This window comes from Mixophyes fleayi, chromosome 2, assembly GCF_038048845.1.
Source record: "Mixophyes fleayi isolate aMixFle1 chromosome 2, aMixFle1.hap1, whole genome shotgun sequence".
Lineage (NCBI taxonomy): Eukaryota > Metazoa > Chordata > Amphibia > Anura > Limnodynastidae > Mixophyes > Mixophyes fleayi.
Window position 1 is genome coordinate 29438463 of NC_134403.1, and position 25703 is coordinate 29464165.

The window sequence follows — 25703 nt, forward strand, 5'->3', positions numbered from 1 at the left end:
GGGCAGCCACTGGAAGCTGTCAGTGCATACTTGCCCACTCTCCCCGAATGTCCTGGAGACTCAGGAATTCCAGTGAGATGGGGGACTCGATGACGTGATTTGCCGTGAATTGTGTCAATTTGGCTACACCCACCCCCGTGGTAAGAGGACACAAACATGGTAACACGCCCCTTCACATTTGCTCTTCACCTCCCCTCCCAAAGGGGAGATATAAATCATAAAAGTAATTTGCATGTGACTATTATTTATTTTTCATGAATGTATTATTACACTCTAATCCAGCAGTAAAATATGAATGTGTATTATGTCCTAGGGGCCTTTTATCCAGACGGAACCAACAAGTCTGACAAACATGACGACGCTGTCCCTCCTGGCGGATATCACACCTACACCTGGATTGTTAAACAGGAATACGCACCCACCCCCGAAGACCCCAACTGTCTGACCTGGATCTACCACTCTCATATCGATGCGCCCAGAGATATCGCGAGTGGACTGATAGGGGCGCTGCTGACTTGTAAGAAAGGTAATTGCCATGTTTGTAAGTTGAAGCCTATTTTCTCTGTAGTTATTAAAGGACCACTACGTCTAAATCAAAAATAAATAAATGTTAAAAGTTGAGTTACGAAAAAGAATTGACAAATATATTTGTAAAATGTTCCATATTTTATAGAACTTAAGGTGTTTGACTTTTAGTTGCATTCTCTTACCTCTCTGTCTGTATGTATTACCCAGTATTGTTTTATTAATGTTTGCTCCCAATTGTAAAGCGCTACGGAATTTGCTGGCGCTATATAAATAAATGTTGTTGATGATGATGTTGATGATTTACTGTAAAGCCAAGTTTAAATTATTGTTCTCCGTTGACAGCCATTGGCTATCTGCAGTAATATTTAGTTGGATTACTGACACGGCAACTGTTGTATTTAGGAAAATATCTCATCCATTATCACAACCTTATCTCAAATATTTTTTGTTCAGATAAGCCCCTGACATTTCTATAAATATTTGTGGATGTTATTATAAACCTACTATTTTTGTTTAACGGCCCTTTAAATTACAGAACATGTTTAAGCTATACCCAGAGCACTCTATGGATGAATGTGAGCCCTGATTTTCTCTGAGAATGCTAATTGCAATCTTAAAACAGGCAATGTTCATGGACTTCTGGCAGGCCGTCAGCCCGGGGGGCACACGCCGCATAGGCGGCCGCATCACATGACACGGGATGATGACGTGGCCTCATCACGCCTGCGCGGCCGCATCACATTTATATTACTTCCGGGGGCGGCCGGCCCTAACAGCCGTGATTCTGAGTGGCCCGGGGGGGCCGATGCCCCCTGCCCCCCGGCCCAGCCCGCCCCTGACTTCTGGAAGTCTTCAGTGCAAGTTACACACTGCCTCCCAGCTAGATGTCACATTCTGAGTGATCATATGAAACTTGAATGATTTTTTTGTAAGGTCAAGGGGTAAACTGACTCAGTTAGCTAAACGATACCTCCCAACATGTCTTTCTAAGACCCGGCTATATATAGAAAGCAGAAGTATAATGTAATCTATACATGTTGAGCAGTATCTGGCTGTACTTTATAAACTTACAGAAAATCAGATTAATGTTACAGCCATCGTCAACATTTATTTGTGAGGCGTCACAGATCCGCAGTGCTGTATGGCAAGGGCACAACATAAAACACAAATACATACAATAATAATAATACATTAATACAATAGTAATAAATAAACCAGATACTACGTAGGAGCAAATTGGAATAAAACAAATACAACAATATAGCACTATATACAGCGTACAATATGACAGGGACCTACAGGCACAACTGACAAACAAGACACAAAGGGGTATATTTACTAAACTGCGGGTTTGAAAAAGTGGAGATGTTGCCCATAGCAACCAATCAGATTCTAGTTATCATTTATTTAGTACATTCTACAAAATGACAGATAGAATCTGATCAGTTGCTATAGGCAACATCTCAACTTTTTCAAACCCGCAGTTTAGTAAATCTACCTCATAGGGAGGTAAGGACCCTTACAATCATTTTGTGTCTTTATAATCCAGGGACGCTGGACAGTTCCTTAAATCGGTTGGACGTGGACAAGGATTTTGTGCTGATGTTCAGCGTTGTGGATGAAAATCTCAGCTGGTACCTGGAGGAAAACATTCAAACTTATTGCTCCGAGCCGGACACTGTAGACGTGGATAACGAAGACTTTCAGGAGAGTAACAAGATGCATGGTGAGCATCCTTTAAAGTCGCCAACAAATACTAACGTAATGCAAATTGCACGTTAATAAAAAAAATTATTTAATTACTAAGTTATGCCCTTAGCAACAAGTCCCCCTATTCCCAGCAAGCCTTTGACATAGCATGCTGGGACTTTTAGTTCCACAACAGCTTGAGAGCCAAAGGTTGCCTAAATCTGCTCTACATTAAATCATGCATCGCTCAAGTACTAATCAGCTGTATTCTTTAAAGACAGTCATGTAGCAATTCATTAAGTCGTCATCATAAACTGCTAATTACAAGTTATAATATAAATTGGATTGTAACCTCCTCGGATGATTTGCCAGTCGGGTGGGCTGGACCGGGGGGCAGGGTGGCAGCGGGCACCCGGGCCGCTCAGTCTAACGGCTGTTCGGGCCGGCCGCCTCCCCCCATTCCCCCCCGTGGATGAAATAATTTCTCAATATTACCACGTGACACATGATGCGGCCGCCTGTGCGCCCCCCCGGGCCGAAACCTGTCAGCCCGCGCCTGTTGCCAGTACAGCTAGGGCACGCAGAATTTTGAAAAGAAAAACTGGGACATCCATATGACTCAAAGTCTGGTCAGCCCTTAAAATATACCACATACTTTAGGGTACGAAATAAAAGTAAAACTTGTACAGGAACAGTCCATTAGTTCTGGTGAATAATGGGAGAATAAGTATTGTGAGTTAAAAAAATTTGATTGAAAAAGAGTGACAGTCCTTGGACAACTGGGCAAAAGGTGCCAGATATTACCAAGCCTGCCTGACCCCAGCGATATCTCATCACATGACAGTACAATCCTCTGCCTCTGACAAACTTCCCCCTCTGATCAGTCCTGCATCAGCCGCTCTGCTCGTTCCCAATTGCTGACCTGTTTCCCGTCTGCACTGCTTCTCCAACTTGTACGGGTTCTATTTGTTCCTCTTTATAGCACTGTTGTGCTTTTTCTGTACTTGCTTTTAGTGTTTTGAAATAAAGTCAAGCTGCTACAAACCATCCTTTTGAGACCTATTGTATATTATATATTATAATTAATTTTATAAGACACTTTTCACATCGCAGCCTATCTAGCTGCTCTTAGTCTCCCCAGAAACCGCCTTCTCTCTAATGCCTCATAATCACTGCTCACCTGCCATATATACACTGCAAAACGGGTTTCTGTGACTGAATTAAACAGCTCCCGGGCGTCTCATCAATTGTTATATACTGTTCAATGCTATGCAGGGCCGCCCAGAGAAACGTCAAGACCTGGTACAGGAACTTCTTGGGGCCCCTTCCAAAGCCTCTGAAAGGGGCGGAGTCACACCAGGTTGGTGACTCCTCCCACTACACAGGGAGGCCTGGGCCCGAGTACTTTATACCTGCTCCCACCCCCCATCTTCATACTTGTTAAAAGTAATCATATACATTCCTGGGTAAACTTTTGGTGATGCCTTAAATAACTAAAAGTGAATTTGTGAATATATTTTATTCCTGGTTTTGCCCATTGTCCCCTTTAAAAAGTCTATAAAATAAAAATCTATTAGTTCCAATATGCTGTTATACATTCCCTATCTGTCCCAAAAAAAATAGTATGAAATGCGCTTGAACTGGATTTAAGACGGTCCTATATGGTCGGCCGCCATGCTTCTGTAAATCTTTCTTGTATGGCCACATCTTTTTATCATCACGGTGTAGGGTTTCATGAAGCTGGGAAATAATTTGCGTACAAAGTAAAGATAATGTTCAAATAGGGCTATTGGATTACGAAGTAACTTTGGGATCTTCAGGTGTCCATAAACTGCCTGTTTGAATATCATGGTACATGAAGTTAAAAACCAACTGCTGTCTCCAACTTGTTTGAATTAATATATATTGGTTTTTATTTAGCTATCAATGGGTTTCTGTTCGGTAACCTTCCAGCTGTGAACATGTGCCTCAGTGACTCTGTGTCTTGGCATTTGTTTGGAATGGGCAATGAAGTGGATATCCACTCAGCATACTTCTATGGTCACACAGTCACCAACCAAGGACATCGAACAGACGTCATCAACCTGTTTCCGGCCACTTTCGTCACAGTGGAAATGACCCCGTCAACTGCTGGAACGTGGATGTTAAGCTGTCAAGTAAATGACCACATTCAAGGTAAACACAGCACTAATCTATCAGAAAGGAAAGCTAGGCTCATGCCTAGGGCTGCAGTGTTCAAAGGGCACCATAGAAATGTTTCTATGTTAATTGTATTTACTTATTATTGTTTAACTGTCTTTGTTTGCTACTTGGTCTTTACCAACCACCTGAAACCTTTTGAAGCGGGTGTGTTGAACAGAGGAGCATGTGGGGTGACAATGCCCACAATGCCTAGGGCATTGTCAACCCTAAAACCGTCCCAGGGTAAGTGTGTGTGTGTGTGTATGTATTGTCGCAAGATCTTATTTGGGTTACCGTCTTCTGGGGTAGACAGCTGAACTTCATACACATCGGTCCAGTGCTTTGGTTTAAGTAGCCACTGCTAATCTTATTTACCAGTAACAAAATAAAACATAACATAAACAAAAGACCTAGCCTGTCTGACTTCTAACTATTACACAGGAACACCCTCTCTGAAGTGAAGGACCTAGTGTCCCACACACACATTAAAAACAACAGCACTTACTGGTCATAAATTACAGTGTCTCTCAGCAGGCTCCTCAGATTGTGAGAGAATGAATGAACTGCCTAGCAGCCCTTTAATAGCACCTCATCAGGTGCAACTCCTGATTACCAGCTGAGTGCCTGGTATGTTGAAAAACCTGTTATGGGCCTAATAAATGGAGTCCATCTTCTCTCTCCATTCATAACCCCAGGGACCCTTACCATCTATTCCTACGGCTGGAGACAATCTCTGGGAAGTTTTTTTCCAGAACAATAATCTCCCTATGGTTTTAAAACATACAAGCCTGTGAGATATACAGTATATCTGCCTTTAATAACTTAATAACGTAGTCTTTGTATCAGTTGATTATAGGTAACTGTCACTACTTTCTACAAATATTGTTTAGAGCCATTCTACACATATTATTTGCAAATGTTATACATAGATTAATACAACGACTAACTACTACATGTGATGCATATATTATTAACTTAAACTGTGCAGTTAATGTTATTTTGTATCTTTATAAATGTAGTTTTTACCCTTTTCTTTTCTGTTGATAGTGTCTATAAAAATGTAAAGCGGTATTTAGATGCTTTTAGTGAACATCAAACCTTGAACATTTAATATGCTGTTGCTGCCCATTTCAATAGCATTTTATAGTGCTTACTCTAATGAGAATAACATCAGGTAGAGGAAAACTTGGAGTACAGATGAGAGGAGGTGTATTATAACAGTCTAAAAGGTCTGACATCTAAGAGAAGAACAGTTATATTATCAGTAAAGAGCCTTATTATTGGTTCCAATATGTTGAATCTCTCAGATGATTACTACCTACAGAATTTTTTTTTTCAAGATGCACTTCATGAAACAGGGCTACTCATGTAATCAGTAACTAATGACAGAAGAAGAATAAGCAGCCTTAGATTTGTGACCTCGGGATACACTTTCTGCAGCCATAAAAGGATTAGATCCATGTGCACTTATTGATAACAGATACTGACTCTAGAGTGAAAATGATTATGTACTATAGGTTATTGCCCGGACTAGTTCTCTTCTTTGAATTAAGCTTCAAAAATCATATAAATGGAAAAGCACTATACTTTCTATAAATACACATTTTCCACATTTTCTTTGTGCTAATCCACCTTAATTGGTCTGTTTATTAAGCTGTGATGAGACAAAAAACAGCTGTTTTCTCCAGAGAATGAGAATGGCTATTACAACTCTTCTTTTCATTTATCAAGGCTTTAAAGCAGAGATTTCTCGTGTGTTAACATGTTTAATGCTGGTCCTGCATTCCCCATAGACTTAGAGGTAAATTTATCAAGCTGTGGGTTTGAAAAAGTGGAGATGTTGCCTATAGCAACCAATCAGATTCTAGCTGTCATTTTGTAGAATGCACTAAATAAATGATGACTAGAATCTGATTGGTTGCTATAGGCAACATCTCCACTTTTTCAAACCCACAGCTTGAAAAATTTACCCGTTAGCCTTAAACAACTACTAGCTAGTAAACTATTAGCTTAACTTTTTAATGGCATCCATAGGACTCAGTCGCCGCTGGAGAAGGTGCTCCTCATCCATCGCTGGATGACATCGCTTTGTGCATGCACAACCGTAGCCGCACATGTGCAGTAGCCACACAGGGAGTAGATCATACTTGCCAACTCTCCCGGAATGTCCGGGAGACTCCCGAAATTCGGGTAGGTCTCCCGGACTCCCGGGAGAGCAGGCAATTATCCAATGAACGGCATCTTGCTGTCAAAATGACGCGATTTGCGGTGAATTGCGTCATTTTGGCTCCGCCCCCCACAAGGAAAACGGCATTTTGTCGTGGGGGCGGGGCCAAAATGACGCGATTCACCGCGCCCCGCCCCTCCCGCCCTCAAACCACGCCCCCCCTGCCTGGGATCTCCCGGAAAGAAGTTTAAAAAAGTTGGCAAGTATGGAGTAGATCCGCTATTCATCAGCAGCGTTAGACTGCTGGGTAAGGAATTTTTACTTACTTTAGGTGGGGGGTTCACCAGGACAAGAGTCTGGCTGGCAAATTTTAGCCCAAGGGGTGAGACTCAGCTCAGTAGCCTATTAGGAAAATTTTAAAGGAAAAAAAAAATTCAGTTAGCCCAGTGACCGTGACCCAGTCTAGGGTAGCCCACTATGGGATCAGTCCGGGGTGCAGATGCCCCCTGTCCCCCAGCCCATCCAGCCACTGACCAGGGCTCGCCATTGAGCCCCAGCTTGATAAATACCAGCGGGAAGTACATTTTGTATCGCAGAGATACAAGATTATTCTTAATGCCGCCCACAGCATACTAAGATGTTATGTGCTACAACAGAGTCTTTTAAAGCTCTTGGGAAAGCCCAAGGACGAAACCTACATGAGGCCCATTGTGTTCGATTAGCTTTATGAATGGCAGAACGCAGGAACCATAGAGCATACAGTTGTCTACTGCCCCTAGTTTACAGAGCCAGTCCTACGTCTTACAGATTTGTCCCTGGACAGGTCCCTGTTTTTCAATATTGGCAATAAAATTCTGCCACTTAGATGCAATTCTTATCATATATGCTTATTTTCTGTACTTTACAGTTTGATATTCATTGAAGATATTCATTAAAATCCCCCCCCCCCAAAAAAAGTATGAAAATATAAAATAAATCATCATCATCATCATCATTTATTTATATAGCGCCACTAATTCCGCAGCGCTGTACAGAGAACTCATTCACATCAGTCCCTGCCCCATTGGAGCTTACAGTCTAAATTCCCTAATATAGACACACACTCACACACAGACAGACAGAGAGGGAGACAGACAGACAGAGACTAGGGTCAATTTTTGATAGCAGCAAATTAACCTACCAGTATGTTTTTGGAGTGTGGGAGGAAACCGGAGCACCCGGAGGAAACCCACGCAAACACAGGGAGAACATACAAACTCCTCACAGATAAGGCCATGGTCGGGAATCGAACTCATGACCCCAGCGCTGTGAGGCAGAAGTGCTAACCACTAGGCCACTGTGCTGAAACTGAGTGAGTATGACATGCTGGGGATTGTAGTGCTCCAAGGTCCTTCGCGACAGTGACATGTTGAGATCCACCAATTCAGCTGCACGATTTCCCTGGAGGCTATTTAAAAATGATGTAAAGTATGAAACTAGAAACTAGATATAGCTGAAGTCTGTATTACTTGCTGAGTAAGGAGGGTCAATGGCCGTGGGCTGATCCCATGAATATTTGTTAGCTATTGTCACCTAATCAGTCATCATAAATTTTATCTATATTTTATATTATCTTGTGCTTCTGGTAGACGTGGCTGTCAGTATTCTGACTCATTACTACTAATCGCTAACCCCTTACTTATAAACGCTCCACCAGCACCCGCTGGCATATGATCATTTTACTTAATGAATTATGTCACGATTACTTTTTGTTGCATAGAATGTTTTATTTTAAAGACTACATTTGTTACCCCCCCCTCCCCCAGACATCTCTAGGGAAATAGGTAACACTATGTGATACGTGGCTACTGATCATTAGAGTTTTCTGAACTCCAGCGAAGAATTTGGAATGTTCTGTTCTCAAATGCTGTTTGGGTTGACTGAGCAGTATACAGTGATACAGAACACAGGACAGTCTGTAGTGTTAAAAGCCAAATGGTTGTGTATTTATTTTGTTCATTTCTTGAATACTGTTATACCTTTAGGGACCTAAGCAAGGTACCTTTAGTTGGTTATAGTAATTTTTCAGCCATATATATGTTAGTGTCCCCAGACATAGGATTCTTGGCTATTATTGATGAGAATGGTCCAGGACAGGGATTTATCCCCTTTTGGACAATCCTGACGGTTGCGTTAGAAAAAGGGTTCGTCTGTAGGTGAATATTGACTTTAGTGTGTGACCTCTGACCTGTCTTCAAGTTTCTTCTTAAGGAGGGAACAGTTCAAGTGTTCGATTCAGCTTTCTCTTTATCAAGCCTTACCAGTGACCACAAGTTGTGCTATTAATTGAAGTAGTCTGGACACTATCTAAGACCTGGGGGTAAATGTATCAAAGTCCGTTTTTTTCATCTCGCGGTTATTGGGGCGACTTTGCAGCTAAAATTTAAAGCGGCGATGGCTTGTAAAGGCAAGTTTGCCTTTACAAGCCATCGCCGCTTTAAATTTGAGCTGCAAAGTCGCCGAATACCCGCGAGATGAATAAACCGGACTTTGATACATTTACCCCCTAGTCCTCACATAGTTCTAGTAAGTCATTCTATGGGGGGTATTCAATTGTTAGCGTTAATGAAAAAAAACGAGCGCTCAAAAAATATTACCGTTTACACGGTAATATTGCGCGCTAATAGCGTTAATACGGTAGTTTACTCGCGGAATTTCAGCTCGCCGCTCAAGGAGCAGCGAGCTGAAATTCCACGAATAATTACCGTATTAACGCTAAGATTTTTGGAGCGCTCGTTTTTTTTCGTTAACGCTAACAATTGAATACCCCCCAATATGCACTAAAATGGAAAGTGCTCAAACTTTTAACACAGAACCAACTGAATCTGGTTACAAACTGGAACCTTTCCTTTTCAAGTAGGGTTAATCCCATGCTGAAATAGCTCATTATATTATTCCTTAAGAAGGTTTGTGTCAACGTAACCTTCACTACATCCTCAACACACTCTATGGGAAATATTTACTAAACTGTGTGTTTGAAAAAGTGAAGATGTTGCCTATAGCAACCAATCAGATTCTAGTTATCATTTATTTCGTACATTCTACAAAAAAACAGCTAGAACCTGATTGGTTGCTATGGGCAACATCAAACCCGCAGTTTAGTAAATATACCCCTATGACTCCTAAGACAGTTTCTGAAGTATGAAGACGGATTGTCAGCTAGATAGCCCTGACACAGCAGCAATACAAGTTCTAGGGTAGTTAGGTTAGACAAGCTTGTGCATAGTTCTCTCTTAACCACTGAGCCATTCATCCTGTAGGCGTAAAAGCTGCTTTGCACTTGCATTAAAAGTTTTTAATAAAGCAAATAACTCTCTGAATGACTCACTAACACCAACCATAACACATATTGTCTTCATGATATTGTGTAACGATTAGAGATGGTCACTGACCCCCGTGTTTTGGTTTTGGATTCGGTTTTGGATCTGGATTACCGTCGTGTTTTGGTTTTGGTTTTGGTTTTGCAAAACCGCCATTGCGTGTTTTGGTTTTGGTTTTGGTTTTGTTTGGTTTTGTTTTGCTATTTTTTGGGAAAATCCATGTTTTTGGGCCTAAATTAACCCAATTTAGTGCTCCAACTGTTTTAGAGACAAGTAATCTAATTGTTGAGGTAATAAATCATCCAAAAAAACAGTTTAATTCTTCGTTGGTAGGCCTATTCTACACACAAAACAGATTGTCTTCCTCTCCATCTATGCATATTGGCAATGCAGCCATCGTCTTTGAATGTATATTACACCCTACACTTATAGTTAAATATGTAAAGAAATGGAAAAAGCCAGTTTGCTTTCTGTCTCTCAAGGCCCCCCTCCACTTGTATAAAATAGCAAAAAATTCAGCCATTATAGACTGTACAATATTAATTGACATGGAGAAAGCCAGTTTGGTTTCTGTCTCTCTAGGCCCCCCTCCACTTGTATAAAATACTAAAAAATTCAGCCATTATAGACTGTACAATATTAATTGACATGGAGAAAGACAGTTTGGGGTCACTCTGTCTCTCTAGGCCCCCCTCCACTTGTATAAAATACCAAAAAATTCAGCCATTATAGACTGTACAATATTAATTGACATGGAGAAAGCCAGTTTGGTTTCTGTCTCTCTAGCCCCCCCTCCACTTGTATAAAATACTAAAAAATTCAGCCATTATAGACTGTACAATATTAATTGACATGGAGAAAGACAGTTTGGGGTCACTCTGTCTCTCTAGGCCCCCCTCCACTTGTATAAAATACCAAAAAATTCAGCCATTATAGACTGTACAATATTAATTGACATGGAGAAAGCCAGTTTGGTTTCTGTCTCTCTAGGCCCCCCTCCACTTGTATAAAATACTAAAAAATTCAGCCATTATAGACTGTACAATATTATGAAAAATGGACAAAGCCAGTTTAGGGTCACTCTGTCTATGACACCCTACCCTTAAGGATAAATTGCCCTAACAGCAGCCTTTCAAGATGGTATGTGATATGGAAATGCCACAAGTCCCTTTCCTCTTTGGGGGTAGATTGCACCCTACACTTACATAGAAAGTTTTAAAAAGATGTTATCGGCATCATCTTCAGCTTCATCCTCACCCTCATCAGTGTGTACGTCATCATCACAGACTATCAATTCATCGCCGCTTGAATCCGCCATTAGAGAACAGTCAGTGCTTGGATGTCTTGGATGGTGAAGGCCTTCCTCGTGGAAGATGTAGTTCATTTTTATAAACATCATTTTCTCCACATTTTTGGGAAGTAACCTTCTACGGCGATCACTGACTAAGTTCCCTGCTGTGCTGAACACTCGTTCAGAGTACACACTGGAGGGTGGGCAGCTTAGGTATTGCAAAGCAAGTTTGTACATGGGTTTCCAAATGGCTTGCTTTTCTTCCCAGTAAGGAAAGGGACTGTCTGACATTTCCATATCAACTACCTCTTGAAAGTAATCCTCCACCATCCTTTGCATGTTTATACTCATATTGGATGGACTTATGGGCAAAGTGACACTTTTTTTTGAAAAATCCTTCAAACCAGCCCAGATGTTAAATTGTTCTCGTCTGCCCCCTGTGTCTTCCCTGCTTCTTTTTTGGAAATTTAATTTTTTACGAGCAACAGCTTGAGAAAGTGAAGGAGGACACGTCGTCAAGCCGAGGCCCAGTTCAGCGGCCAACTTGCTGAGCAATAGCTCCTTGCAAAAGTTCACATCTCGCTCATTTACAAGTAAAGACTCAATGTAGGTTTTAAACCTTGGATCAAGCACAGTGGCCAAAACGTACTGATCCGAGTTCAAGATCTTAATAACTCGAGGATCATTGTGAAGCGAATTAAGTACTTGATCGACAAGGCCAACATACTTTGCTGAATTGCTTGCTTTCAGCTCCTCCTTCATTTTCTCAAGCTGCTTTTCCAATAGTCTAATTAAAGGAATGACTTGGCTCAAACTAGCAGAGTCTGCACTGACCTCACATGTCACAACTTCAAATGGTTTCAGCACCTTGCACAGCACTGAAAGGATTCCCCACTGTGCAAGAGTGAAATACATCCCCCCTCCTTTCCCAATGTCATGACTTGTGCAATATGCTTGGATGGCTTTGCGCTGTTCCTCCATCCTCTGAAGCATGTACAGGGTGGAATTCCACCGAGTTACCACCTCTTGCTTAAGTTGGTGGCAGGGCAAGTTAAACTGCTCTTGGAGCTGCTGTAATCTCCTACATGCTGTGGCTGAATGCCTGAAATGGCCTGAAATTTTACGGGCCACCGAAAGCATCTCCTGCACCTCACGGTTATTTCGTAGGAAGCTCTGCACCACCAAGTTGATGGTGTGAGCAAAACAGGGAATATGTTGGAAATCACCCAGCTGTAATGCTCGCACTATATTGTTGGCGTTATCTGAAATGACATACCCTGGGGAGAGTCCGAGTGGTATAAGCCATGCATCAATCACATCTCTCAGTTTGCGTAACAAATTGTCAGCCGTATGCCTGTTAGTGAAGCCGGTGATACAAAGAGTGGCCTGCCTGTGACAAATGTTACGTAGTGGTGTACATGCTGCTGCTGTTCCTGCTGGTGAAGGTGAATGACCAACCCAGTGGGCTGTCACAGTCATATAGTCTTTGGTTTGGCCACTTCCACTTGTCCACATATCTGTGGTTAAGTGAACAGTGGGCAGAATGGCATTTTTCAGCGCAATCTCTACATTTTTACACACTTTTTGGTATAGTTGTGGAATAGCTTTACGGGAGAAATGGTGTCGCGATGGAATTCTGTAACGCGGACACAAAACCTCAATTAACTGTGAAAAACCAGCTGCGTTTATTGTGGAGATTGGACGCAGATCTAACACTAACATTGCAGCCATGGCGTCTGTGATTCGCTTGGCGACTGGGTGACTGCTGTCATATTTGCTTCCCCTCGCAAATGATTGTTTCACAGTTAATTGCTGAAATGTAGGACTGCTCATTTTATTCACCTGCCTCTGGGATGACGATTCACCCCCAGCAGCAGCAACAGCAGCAGCAGGACTAACGCTTTCTTCAGAGGAATCAATAATAGTGCCGGAGTCATCCAGCCTTAAGTGGGATGCCGGGCTAACTCCGAGCGCTACTGAGGATATTGATGAGGATGGTGTGGTGGGTGTATTTTGTAGCCGTCGGTATGTCGGTGAGCGGAGGGTCTTAGCTGATGAGGGAGTGCTTGTATTCTTTTGGGAAGAACTTTCAGCTTTTCCCAACACTTTGCCATGAACTCTCGTTAAATGGCGTAACATAGACGAGGTTCCAAGATGGTTAAGGTCCCTCCCTCGACTGACTGTGGCTTCACATACACTACAAATGGCTATACAATTGTTGTCTGGATTTGGGTAGAAATAATTCCACACATAAGAAGTGGATTTTTTTGTTTTATGCCCAGGCATGACAATGGCCTTTTTCTTGTCACGTGCCAGAACTGCTGCCACTGGTGCAGGACTTACACAAACAACCTCATCCTCATCAACATCCTCATTAGCGCCCTCGTCGCCTACACAAATCTCCCCCTCATCCTCTTCTAATTCCAAAGTGGCATCCTCAATTTGGGTATCACCGGCTACACTCGGGCTATTAAGGCACACATCAGCAGAATGCTCACGATTAGACATCCCACTGTTGGATGGACTCTCCACAGGGATTGTTGTCATTTGTGAATCAGAGCAAATATTCTCCTGTAATGCCTCACTGGTATCTTGCAGCTCAGCTTTGACGCGTAACAGTAGTTGTGCACCAATTGTAGCCTGGGTAACTTTTTGGGATCTGCCACTAATAGCCAAAGGTGAAGGCCTCATTCTCTCTTTGCCACTGCGTGTGTAGAATGGCATGCTTGCAATTTTTTTTTTATCGTCACTTAACTTTTGCTCAGTTACACTTCTTTTTCGCTTCAATACAGTAAATTTTTTTTTGGTTTTTGTTTTTTGCACTAATTTGAAAACACTCTGTTGTTTGACATCGCCTTGGCCAGATGACGTACTGGGAACACTAACATCAGGACTGGTGACAGAACCTGGTTGCTCATTTAGATCATATGTGGACTGCTTTGAATCCATTCTGAGCGCAAACCACTGAGGAGTGCTAAAAATTATTGAGTAGATACTGCTGACAGATATGACTTTTGACAGCCAGAAATATTAATGCACAATTAGGGAGGACACCCCAAAAACACTGAGGAGTGCTACAAATTATTGAGTAGATACTGCTGACAGATATGACTTTTGACAGCCAGAAATATTAATGCACAATTAGGGAGGACACCCCAAAAACACTGAGGAGTGCTACAAATTATTGAGTAGATACTGCTGACAGATATGACTTTTGACAGCCAGAAATATTAATGCACAATTAGGGAGGACACCCCAAAAACACTGAGGAGTGCTAAAAATTATTGAGTAGATACTGCTGACAGATATGACTTTTGACAGCCAGAAATATTAATGCACAATTAGGGAGGACACCCCAAAAACACTGAGGAGTGCTACAAATTATTGAGTAGATACTGCTGACAGATATGACTTTTGACAGCCAGAAATATTAATGCACAATTAGGGAGGACACCCCAAAAACACTGAGGAGTGCTAAAAATTATTGAGTAGATACTGCTGACAGATATGACTTTTGACAGCCAGAAATATTAATGCACAATTAGGGAGGACACCCCAAAAACACTGAGGAGTGCTACAAATTATTGAGTAGATACTGCTGACAGATATGACTTTTGACAGCCAGAAATATTAATGCACAATTAGGGAGGACACCCCAAAAACACTGAGGAGTGCTACAAATTATTGAGTAGATACTGCTGACAGATATGACTTTTGACAGCCAGAAATATTAATGCACAATTAGGGAGGACACCCCAAAAACACTGAGGAGTGCTACAAATTATTGAGTAGATACTGCTGACAGATATGACTTTTGACAGCCAGAAATATTAATGCACAATTAGGGAGGACACCCCAAAAACACTGAGGAGTGCTAAAAATTATTGAGTAGATACTGCTGACAGATATGACTTTTGACAGCCAGAAATATTAATGCACAATTAGGGAGGACACCCCAAAAACACTGAGGAGTGCTACAAATTATTGAGTAGATACTGCTGACAGATATGACTTTTGACAGCCAGAAATATTAATGCACAATTAGGGAGGACACCCCAAAAACACTGAGGAGTGCTAAAAATTATTGAGTAGATACTGCTGACAGATATGACTTTTGACAGCCAGAAATATTAATGCACAATTAGGGAGGACACCCCAAAAACACTGAGGAGTGCTACAAATTATTGAGTAGATACTGCTGACAGATATGACTTTTGACAGCCAGAAATATTAATGCACAATTAGGGAGGACACCCCAAAAACACTGAGGAGTGCTAAAAATTATTGAGTAGATACTGCTGACAGATATGACTTTTGACAGCCAGAAATATTAATGCACAATTAGGGAGGACACCCCAAAAACACTGAGGAGTGCTACAAATTATTGAGTAGATACTGCTGACAGATATGACTTTTGACAGCCAGAAATATTAATGCACAATTAGGGAGGACACCCCAAAAACACTGAGGAGTGCTACAAATTATTGAGTAGATACTGCTGACAGATATGACTTTTGACAGCCAGAAATATTAATGCACAATTAGGGAGGACACCCCAAAAACACTGAGGAGTGCTAAAAATTATTGAGTAGATACTGCTGACAGATATGACTTTTGACAGCCAGAAATATTAATGCACAATTAGGGAGGACACCCCAAAAACACTGAGGAGTGCTACAAATTATTGAGTAGATACTGCTGACAGATATGACTTTTGACAGCCAGAAATATTAATGCACAATTAGGGAGGACACCCCAAAAACACTGAGGAGTGCTAAAAATTATTGAGTAGATACTGCTGACAGATATGACTTTTGACAGCCAGAAATATTAATGCACAATTAGGGAGGACACCCCAAAAACACTGAGGAGTGCTACAAATTATTGAGTAGATACTGCTGACAGATATGACTTTTGACAGCCAGAAATATTAATGCACAATTAGGGAGGACACCCCAAAAACACTGAGGAGTGCTAAAAATTATTGAGTAGATACTGCTGACAGATATGACTTTTGACAGCCAGAAATATTAATGCACAATTAGGGAGGACACCCCAAAAACACTGAGGAGTGCTACAAATTATTGAGTAGATACTGCTGACAGATATGACTTTTGACAGCCAGAAATATTAATGCACAATTAGGGAGGACACCCCAAAAACACTGAGGAGTGCTAAAAATTATTGAGTAGATACTGCTGACAGATATGACTTTTGACAGCCAGAAATATTAATGCACAATTAGGGAGGACACCCCAAAAACACTGAGGAGTGCTACAAATTATTGAGTAGATACTGCTGACAGATATGACTTTTGACAGCCAGAAATATTAATGCACAATTAGGGAGGACACCCCAAAAACACTGAGGAGTGCTAAAAATTATTGAGTAGATACTGCTGACAGATATGACTTTTGACAGCCAGAAATATTAATGCACAATTAGGGAGGACACCCCAAAAACACTGAGGTGTGCTACAAATTATTTAGTAGATAATGCTGACAGATATGACTTTTGACAGCCAGAAATATTAATGCACAATTATGGGGGACACCCCAAAAGCGCTGGGGAGTGCCAAATATGAAGAAAAAATAATAAACCTCTATCCTCCTCTCTGCACTAGCGATTTTGGTTAGAGCAATTGCAAGAACAATATGGTATTCTCTGTCCCTGCTCTAATTAGCCTATGACTACACCCTGCTCTCTCCCTCTGTCAAATGGCGATGGATTGCTGTGGAGGCGTGTATTTATAAAGTTGAAGTATCGCGAGAACCGAGTCCCGAGATCCGACGACGTCACAATGACGTTCGGCCTCGATTTGGATTCGGAATGGGCGGGAGAGTACCGAGCTGCTCAGCTCGGTACTCGGATACCCAAAGTTCGGGTGGGTTCGGTTCTCGGAGAACCGGACCCGCCCATCTCTAGTAACGATGCAACATTCCTGGAACTGAGGGACTTGAAGTTTCCAGATGACATGATACAGCAGTCTGTATATGACCAATCTCTGCGAGAACTCTGGTTGTAAATGTGGGACGTGGAGGAGTTAATGTTTATGAATATTAAGTGTTACATAAATATTGCATCACATATTACAGTACAATTTCTTTTAGTGGAATGTTTTAATATAAACCATGTCAGAGGACCTCATATATAAAGCGCACTGGATGTGGTCTGCAAATCACTTTGCGTTTACGCTCTCCAGTTTGGAAGGTTTAAACGCAAACCACAGATGATGTACAGCAGTTTCGAAACCCCTAAATCGCATGCAGCTTAGCCCAAACTGCATGCGGCTTTGGAGAATCCACCATTAGTAATGTTAAAAATAAAACCCTCCTGTTCATTAATGGGGGCCGTGATACTGAGCATCAGTCCATCTATTAGCTAGTTGGGCTTTCCAGCTTTTTAGGCTTTATTAAATCGTGCGGTTTTGGAACCGCCCGCCAGAAAAACGCTCTTTCGTAAATTCCGCCTCAAATGTTTTTGCAGAATAAAATTGACCATGTGGGCTTCTACAAAATCAAATAATGCCCCTAAAAATGTACCCTCTATACTGCTTTATTTCACCAGGCTTTCTTTTTTTTACTGGAACATTCTCACTTGGTTCTCCTTCTCCACAATCCAATGTGCTTTTTACTAAGCGGTAAATTTATCAAGCTGTCGGTTCGAAAAAGTGGAGATGTTGCCTATAGCAACCAATCAGATTCTAACTGTCATTTTGTAGAATGTACTAAATAAATGACAGCTAGAATCTGATTGGTTGCTAAAGGCAACATCTCCACTTTTTCAAACCCACAGCTTGATAAATTTACCCCCTGGTCTCGTTCAGTTGAGACTATCCAACTTTTGTCTGTGTTACAGCTGTGACTTCAAATCCCGTTTCTCCTGTCTAGTATTTTGGTGAGGGTCCCTCTCTCGGACCCTGACAGTGTTGTTCACTACAGCAGGAACCCAGTACTAACAATTACCGAGGACCTCTGCTGGCAGACTGCGTAATCATCTCTGAGTGAGCGAGGGAGGCCCAACTCTGGCCTAGAAATGAAAGCCCGCTTCTGACCAGATGAGTCCAGCACTCTTCCAAGAGCCAGCTGTCATTCTAGCCCTGCTCCAGGTCCCTCCTTGATCTGTTATGAAACCATTACATTGGCCAGCAGAGGTGCCCAGTAATTGTAAATACTGGGACTCTGCAGTACAGTTATGAGAAGTGGGCTTCTAATCGTCTAGCTGTAAGTAATATGATTGGATTGTTTTATATACATATGTTTTATTCCGTTCTCCCTTATATTCATAGCTGGAATGATGGGGCTGTACAATGTTGGAGCTTGTGGACAGAATCCTGCAGCGTTGAAGCCTGAATCTGTGAGAAAATACTTTATCGCTGCAGAAAAGGCCATTTGGAACTATGCACCAGAGAATATTGACAGATTCACTAATCAGGCTTTAGATGATCCGGAGAGGTAAAGTTAGATATTAAAATGTTTTATGCTTACCAAAATATCTGCTGATAAACTTTACATTTTTATGTTAGAAATTACAGAAAAATATTATATATATACTGATTTAGGTGGGACAGTCCTGATTTGAGGGCTCTCTTCCACCATCCCATTTGGTGCAGCGTTGTCCTGGTGGACGGGTACCGTGCACAATGATGGTATTTAGAGGAGAAAACGGGGCAGCCTAGCATGTGTTTACAACTAAGAGAAGCTAGCGTATACAGTAATATGACCATACTTGCCAACTTTTCCTCGTTGGCTTCAGGGAGATCCCGGGGGAGGTGGGCGTGTGGGGGTGGGGCTTGACGAATTCCATCATTTTGGCACTGCGGGGATAAGATGACACAATATTTGCATCATTAAGCCCGCCCCCACCACTTATCTATTGTGGGGGCGAGAACCGGGAGGTTGTCCTGCTCTCCCGAGAGGTCTCCTAGAAATGCAGCAGTCTCCCAGACATTTTCGGAGAGTAGGCAACTATGCCTTAAATAAAAGAAGCTAATGAATCTATAGAGACTGAAGTGTCTTTTACATTTCTGTCTCCATTACTGAAGTCATGTTGTCTTACCTGTCAGTCTTTGATTAACTCTTGGTCTCCATTAAAATGGCACCTCCATAGGCATCAATACGTGGACATAGGACACAATTTTTGAACTGTGTCATCATGCCACAGATGGTGAAGCCAACCACGTCTTGTACTGGCTCAGCATCAGGGAGAATGTCAGACTCTTCAGGGAGTGAGGGAGATCACCCCTATTTCAGGGGAGTTGGCAAGTATGGATATGACATACCGCCACTTCTCCTACTGCGTTCATGGCCCCTGATGAAAGTAAAAGGAACTGAAACGATCGTTGGGCAGGAAATGTTTTGTAATATATTTTTTCCTTTGATTTTTTTCCCAGACTTTTATGTATTTATCTATTTCTCTGTTAAAATTATTTTGTATTTTCGTGCTCTGACTTGCTGGTGCTGGTCTTTTTGTTTTATTTGAACAATTGAGGATATATATATTTAATATAAGAAGGAACATGTTATTAGTTTGCTGAGCATTGTGACAGAAATAATGGTTGTATTTTATGTCTAATGCATTGTTTTGAATTTAAAACAAGGTTTATAAGGGTTAAAAATGCCTCAGTACTAGGAATTTGCACCGGCGTCTTTTGGTGTCTCGTGTTTTGGATTCAGATTTGCTTGAGGTTTTGGGTTTGGATTTGTTTCGCAAAATTCCTGCCGAAAGGTTTTGGTTCGGATTTAAGGTTTTGGATTCGGATTTTTTTTTTAAAAAAGCATAAAAAGTTCAAAAATCAAGTTTTTGGGCTTATTTTCACTCCTATTATTAACCTCAATAGCATTCAATAACAATCATTTCCACTAATTTACAGTGTATTCTGAACACCTCACAATATAGTTATTAGTCCAAAACGTTGCAACGAGGTATCTTTCTGGACTGCGTAGTGGAGTGGTCCCCACAATATAATATGAAAACCATCAACTGGTCTTAATTACACCAAAAATTGTACCTGGACTGCGTAGAGGAGTGGTCCCCACAATATAATAAGAAAACCATCAACTGGTCTTAATTACACCAAAAATTGTACCTGGACTGCGTAGTGGAGTGGTCCCCACAATATAATAAGAAAACCATCAACTGGTCTTAATTACACCAAAAATTGTACCTGGACTGCGTAGTGGAGTGGTCCCCACAATATAATAAGAAAACCATCAACTGGTCTTAATTACACCAAAAATTGTATCTGGACTGCGTAGAGGAGTGGTCACCACAATATAATAAGAAAACCGGCATCAACTGGTCTTAATTACACCAAAAATTGTATCTGGACTGCGTAGAGGAGTGGTCCCCACAATATAATAAGAAAACCGGCATCAACTGGTCTTAATTACACCAAAAATTGTATCTGGACTGCGTAGAGGAGTGTTCCCTACAATATAATAAGAAAACAATCAACTGCTCTTAATTACACCAAAAATTGTATCTGGACTGCGTAGAGGAGTGGTCACCATAATATAATTTAAATGCCCTCAAATGGTCTGAATTACACCATAAATTGTACCTGGACTGCGTAGAGGAGTGGTCACCACAATATAATTTAAAAACCCTCAAATGGTCTGAATCCCACCAAAAATTGTACCTGGACTGCATAGAGGAGTGGTCCCCACAATATAATAAGAAAACCGGCATCAACTGGTCTTAATTACACCAAAAATTGTATCTAGACTGCGTAGAGGAGTGGTCCATACAATATAATAAGAAAACCATCAACTGGTCTTAATTACACCAAAAATTGTACCTGGACTGCATAGAGGAGTGGTCACCACAATATAATAAGAAAACCATCAACTGCTCTTAATTACACCAAAAATTGTACCTGGACTGCGTAGAGGAGTGGTCACCACAATATAATTTAAAAACCCTCAAATGGTCTGAATCCCACTGTGACGAAATGAGTTTGATAACCCTGTGAGCATGTCTCATTTCTCACATAATGTGGATTATAGTACTTTTTATAGCCCATGCTGTTTGTTCCCCAGCTCACCAGACTACAACTACATTGTCCAATAACATGTGGCTAAGGGGACATTGTAGTTCAGTGTACATATGTATATTGTTTATTGTATATTGATAACTTGAAGTAAGGTTGCCTGAGTAGAAAAACTAATTAGTGTCCATTGTTCTCTCCAGGCTAGTCCAGACAGGCCATCTAACAGGGGAGGTTCTCTGAAAGGACAGCTCATCTTCACTCCCCTGTCCAACCCCCCCCCCCCCCCCCTAGTCCAGCACTGACCAATGGTTAAGTAGAATAGACGCAGGGGTTTGCCCAGGGAGGGGAAGGACTGTGGAAATTAGATCTGTGATATATAAGGAACAACTCCAGGGGGAGGGGTGTTCATGCTTGAATTTCATTCAGGAAGGTGCAAGATGGAGTTTTGAATTGTCGTTTTCTAACTCGAGTCTATATATGCAGCTGAGAGGGATCCATGGGTCATGAAGTCTGGACAGCAGGTGACTATAATTCCTGAAGCTATTGGGGTAAGGGACAGATGATGTGGTAAATCTGCCTGGCATTTATTTACTGTGTGTATATAATATTCTAGTGTTGTTTGTATGACAATAAATATACTGTTGTATTTTTATAACTGCATTTTGCCTGAGTGACCATACGAATCCTAGAAGCTACTGGGTAGCACTGGGCCAGATATACCCGGTATCTTCACACCCACCAAAAATTGTACCTGGACTGCGTAGAGGAGTGGTCACCACAATATAATTTAAAAACCCTCAAATGGTCTGAATCCCACCAAAAATTGTACCTGGACTGCGTAGAGGAGTGGTCCCCACAATATAATAAGAAAACCGGCATCAACTGGTCTTAATTACAACAAAAATTGTATCTGGACTTCGTAGAGGAGTGGTCACCACAATATAATTTAAAAACCCTCAAATAGTCTGAATCCCACCAAAAATTGTACCTGGACTGCGTAGAGGAGTGGTCACCACAATATAATTTAAAAACCCTCAAATGGTCTGAATCCCACCAAAAATTGTACCTGGACTGCGTAGAGGAGTGGTTCCCACAATATAATAAGAAAACCGGCATCAACTGGTCTGAATTCCACCAAACAAGTATCTGGACTGCGTAGTGGAGTGGCCCCGGTACCCAATTTGATACCGGGGCCACAATATAATAAAAAAAACCTCAACTGGTCTCAATTCCACCAAACAAGTATCTGGACTGCGTAGTGGAGTGGCCCCGGTACCCAATTTGATACCGGGGCCACAATATAATAAAAAAACCCTCAACTGGTCTGAATTCCAGGGAACAGATGGCGGACACCGGATGGACGTTTAAAACCAACATAGCAGTTAAGGGCGCAGTTCCTCTTTTTTGTGACTGCACAAACAATTAACGTAGTAATAGAAATGACAGGTTTTTTTTGTTTTAAATATAGAAAGAAAGAAGGTAGTACTAGAAATGTCAGTTTTTTTTTTTTTTTTTAAAAATATAGAAAGAAAGAAGGTAGCAATAGAAATGGCAGTTCCTCTTTTTTGAACCTGCACAAACAGTGATGAAAATGAAGGTATCAACAAAATATAACTTTGTCCGGCACTGAAATGACTGCTCAGACTCGGTACCAACGTTGGGGATCTGCACCCCAAAAATAGATAATTAAAACAACCAAGGTATACGGTTTTTATACAGTTGCTGGACTGGTACATATAATATCTGGTTAGCGTGTAGGTGCACCTACCTCGCTACCAATTGTTTTGGCACCGATAACAGTCCCCATTGGTTGTACCTATTATGGTTTTTTACATGTTAGAATAAACATTTTTTAATTATATACTTTGTGCATGAGTGTTTTTGTGGCAGACTCGGGCATACCACCGCATACCTTGGTTGTTTTAATGAAAATGAAGGTGGAGCTGTTGGCATGTCACCGGTCCTCTTCAGAGGACAATTTCCTGACCAGCAGGTATTTGCACCGCTGTAGACTTGTGTCCGCCGGAAACAGAGACACAACATACGCTTTAAACCGAAGATCGAGAACGGTGGGCAGAATGTATTCCTCTGACTTTAAAAGACTGACCACCCTCGGATCCTGGTAAAGCGTACGAAGGGCTTCATCCACAAGAGCTACATGCTTGGTGGAATCTCAATGGTGTACCAGCTCCTCCCTCACTTTCTCCAGCTTCTTCTGCAAAAGCCTGATCAGGGGAATCACCTGACTCAAGCTGGCAGTGTCGGAACTGACTTCTCGTGTGGCAAGTTCAAATGGCTGCAGAACCTTGCACAACACGGAAATCATTCTCCAGTGCGCTTGACTCAGGCGCATCCCCACTCCTTTTCCTATGTCGTAGGTGGCTGTGTAGGCTTGAATGGCCTTTTGCTGCTCCTCCATCCTCTGCAGCATATAGAGGGTGGAGTTCTAGCACGTCACTACCTCTAGTTAATTTAGATTGCAAGGCTTGTAAATACTTTGAAGATAAAAAAAGCAGGCTGCACAGACTGTGGAGCTAGAAAGTGAAATTAAATGGACCACGTTACTTTGGTGGCTATCTATGCCCCCCCCCCCCCCGCCCTACACTTGTAGTTGAATATAAAAAAAGCAGCCTGCATAGACTGTAGAACTAGAAATTCAAATATACAAAGAAATGGACAAAGGCAGTTTGGTATCTATCTGCATCAGATCCCCTCTCGACTAGGAGTAAAATAGAAAACTATTCAGCCATTATATAATCTAGAATATAAATAGAAATTGAGAAAGGCAATTTGGTATCTGTCTGCATCATAATCATCAACATCCTCCTCAGCGCCAGTTACATCAATATCCTCCTACCGGTGTACAACATTCACACCTTCATTAGCCAAATCTGTAACTTGACTGTGGGTGATCCTTCCAGCATATGCAGAGGGCGTGCTGCAAATGCTGGATGGAGTCACCTCTTCCCGTACAGTGATGGGAAGGTCAGGCTTCACAACCAACAACACCCTTGGACTCGCCTTGGGGATTTGTGATGTCATCTGTTTAGAAGGCAGAGTTCTTTCCTGTTTTGTTGTTGTTGCTGACAGCATAAGTCTCTTAAATTTTTTGTAGGGGGGGGGGAGGAGGGCTTAATCCTTGGGTGAAGCTGGACCACTAGTCATGAACACGGGCCAGGGCCTAAGCCGTTCCTTGCCACTACATGTCGTAAATGGCATATTGCCAACTTTACGTTTCTCCTCAGATGATTTTAAGTTTCTCTTTTTGCTACTTTTTGAGAACTTGGGCTTTTTGGATTTTACATGCCCTGTACTAGGAGATTGGGCATCGGGCTTGCCAGACGACGTTGATGGCATTTCATTGTCTATGTCATGACTAGTGGCAGCAGCTTCAGCATTAGGAGGAAGTGGGTCTTGATCTTTCCCTACTTTATCCTCCAAATTTTGGTTTTCCATTTTATGTAGCACAAGAGAGCGTACCCCTAAGCCACACACACTCGGCAAAGCCTTTAAAAATTATATGCGGCACAGGAGAGTACCACTGGACTTATACTGCTGAATCAGTGAACTTTGTATATCAGTACCACTGGACTTATACTGCTGAATCAGTGAACTTTGTAATATATCAGTACCACTGGACTTATACTGCTGAATCAGTGAACTTTGTAATATATCAGTACCACTGGACTTATACTGCTGAATCAGTGAACTTTGTAATATATCAGTACCACTGGACTTATACTGCTGAATCAGTGAACTTTGTAATATATCAGTACCACTGGACCTATACTGCTGAATCAGTGAACTTTGTAATATATCAGTACCACTGGACTTATACTGCTGAATCAGTGAACTTTGTAATATATCAGTACCACTGGACTTATACTGCTGAATCAGTGAACTTTGTAATATATCAGTACCACTGGACTTATACTGCTGAATCAGTGAACTTTGTAATATTTCAGTACCACTGGACTTATACTGCTGAATCAGTGAACTTTGTAATATTTCAGTACCACTGGACTTATACTGCTGAATCAGTGAACTTTGTAATAGCAGTACCACTGGACTTATACTGCTGAATCAGTGAACTTTGTAATATATCAGTACCACTGGACTTATACTGCTGAATCAGTGAACTTTGTAATATATCAGTACCACTGGACTTATACTGCTGAATCAGTGAACTTTGTAATATTTCAGTACCACTGGACTTATACTGCAGAATCAGTGAACTTTGTAATATAGCAGTATAAGAATGGACTTATACTGCAGGATTGTTTTGGGATATTTTTTTTTTATATATAATTTCTTTTTTTGTAATTTTTTTTATAACTTTTTTTGAAATTTTTTATAATTTGGGAATAATGGGGAAATAACAATGCCCTTAGAAGGACAGAGCACAGGACACAGCACCACTGGACTGAACAGAACACAGCACAGGACCCAGCAGCACCACTGAACTCAGAAGGACAGAGCACAGGACACAGCACCACT

At 41.5% G+C, this 25703-nt stretch overlaps 1 protein-coding gene across 1 annotated transcript in view; it reads left to right on the forward strand.

Annotated features, from left to right (window-relative positions):
• HEPHL1 (hephaestin like 1) overlaps positions 1-25703 on the forward strand; it is a 113546-nt gene that overhangs the window by 27110 nt on the left and 60733 nt on the right. Inside the window, exons 3-6 of the mRNA XM_075198739.1 lie at positions 314-526; positions 2078-2254; positions 4138-4392; positions 18504-18669. Coding sequence (XP_075054840.1) covers positions 314-526; positions 2078-2254; positions 4138-4392; positions 18504-18669 — 811 coding nt within the window. The remainder of the gene's footprint in view (positions 1-313; positions 527-2077; positions 2255-4137; positions 4393-18503; positions 18670-25703) is intronic.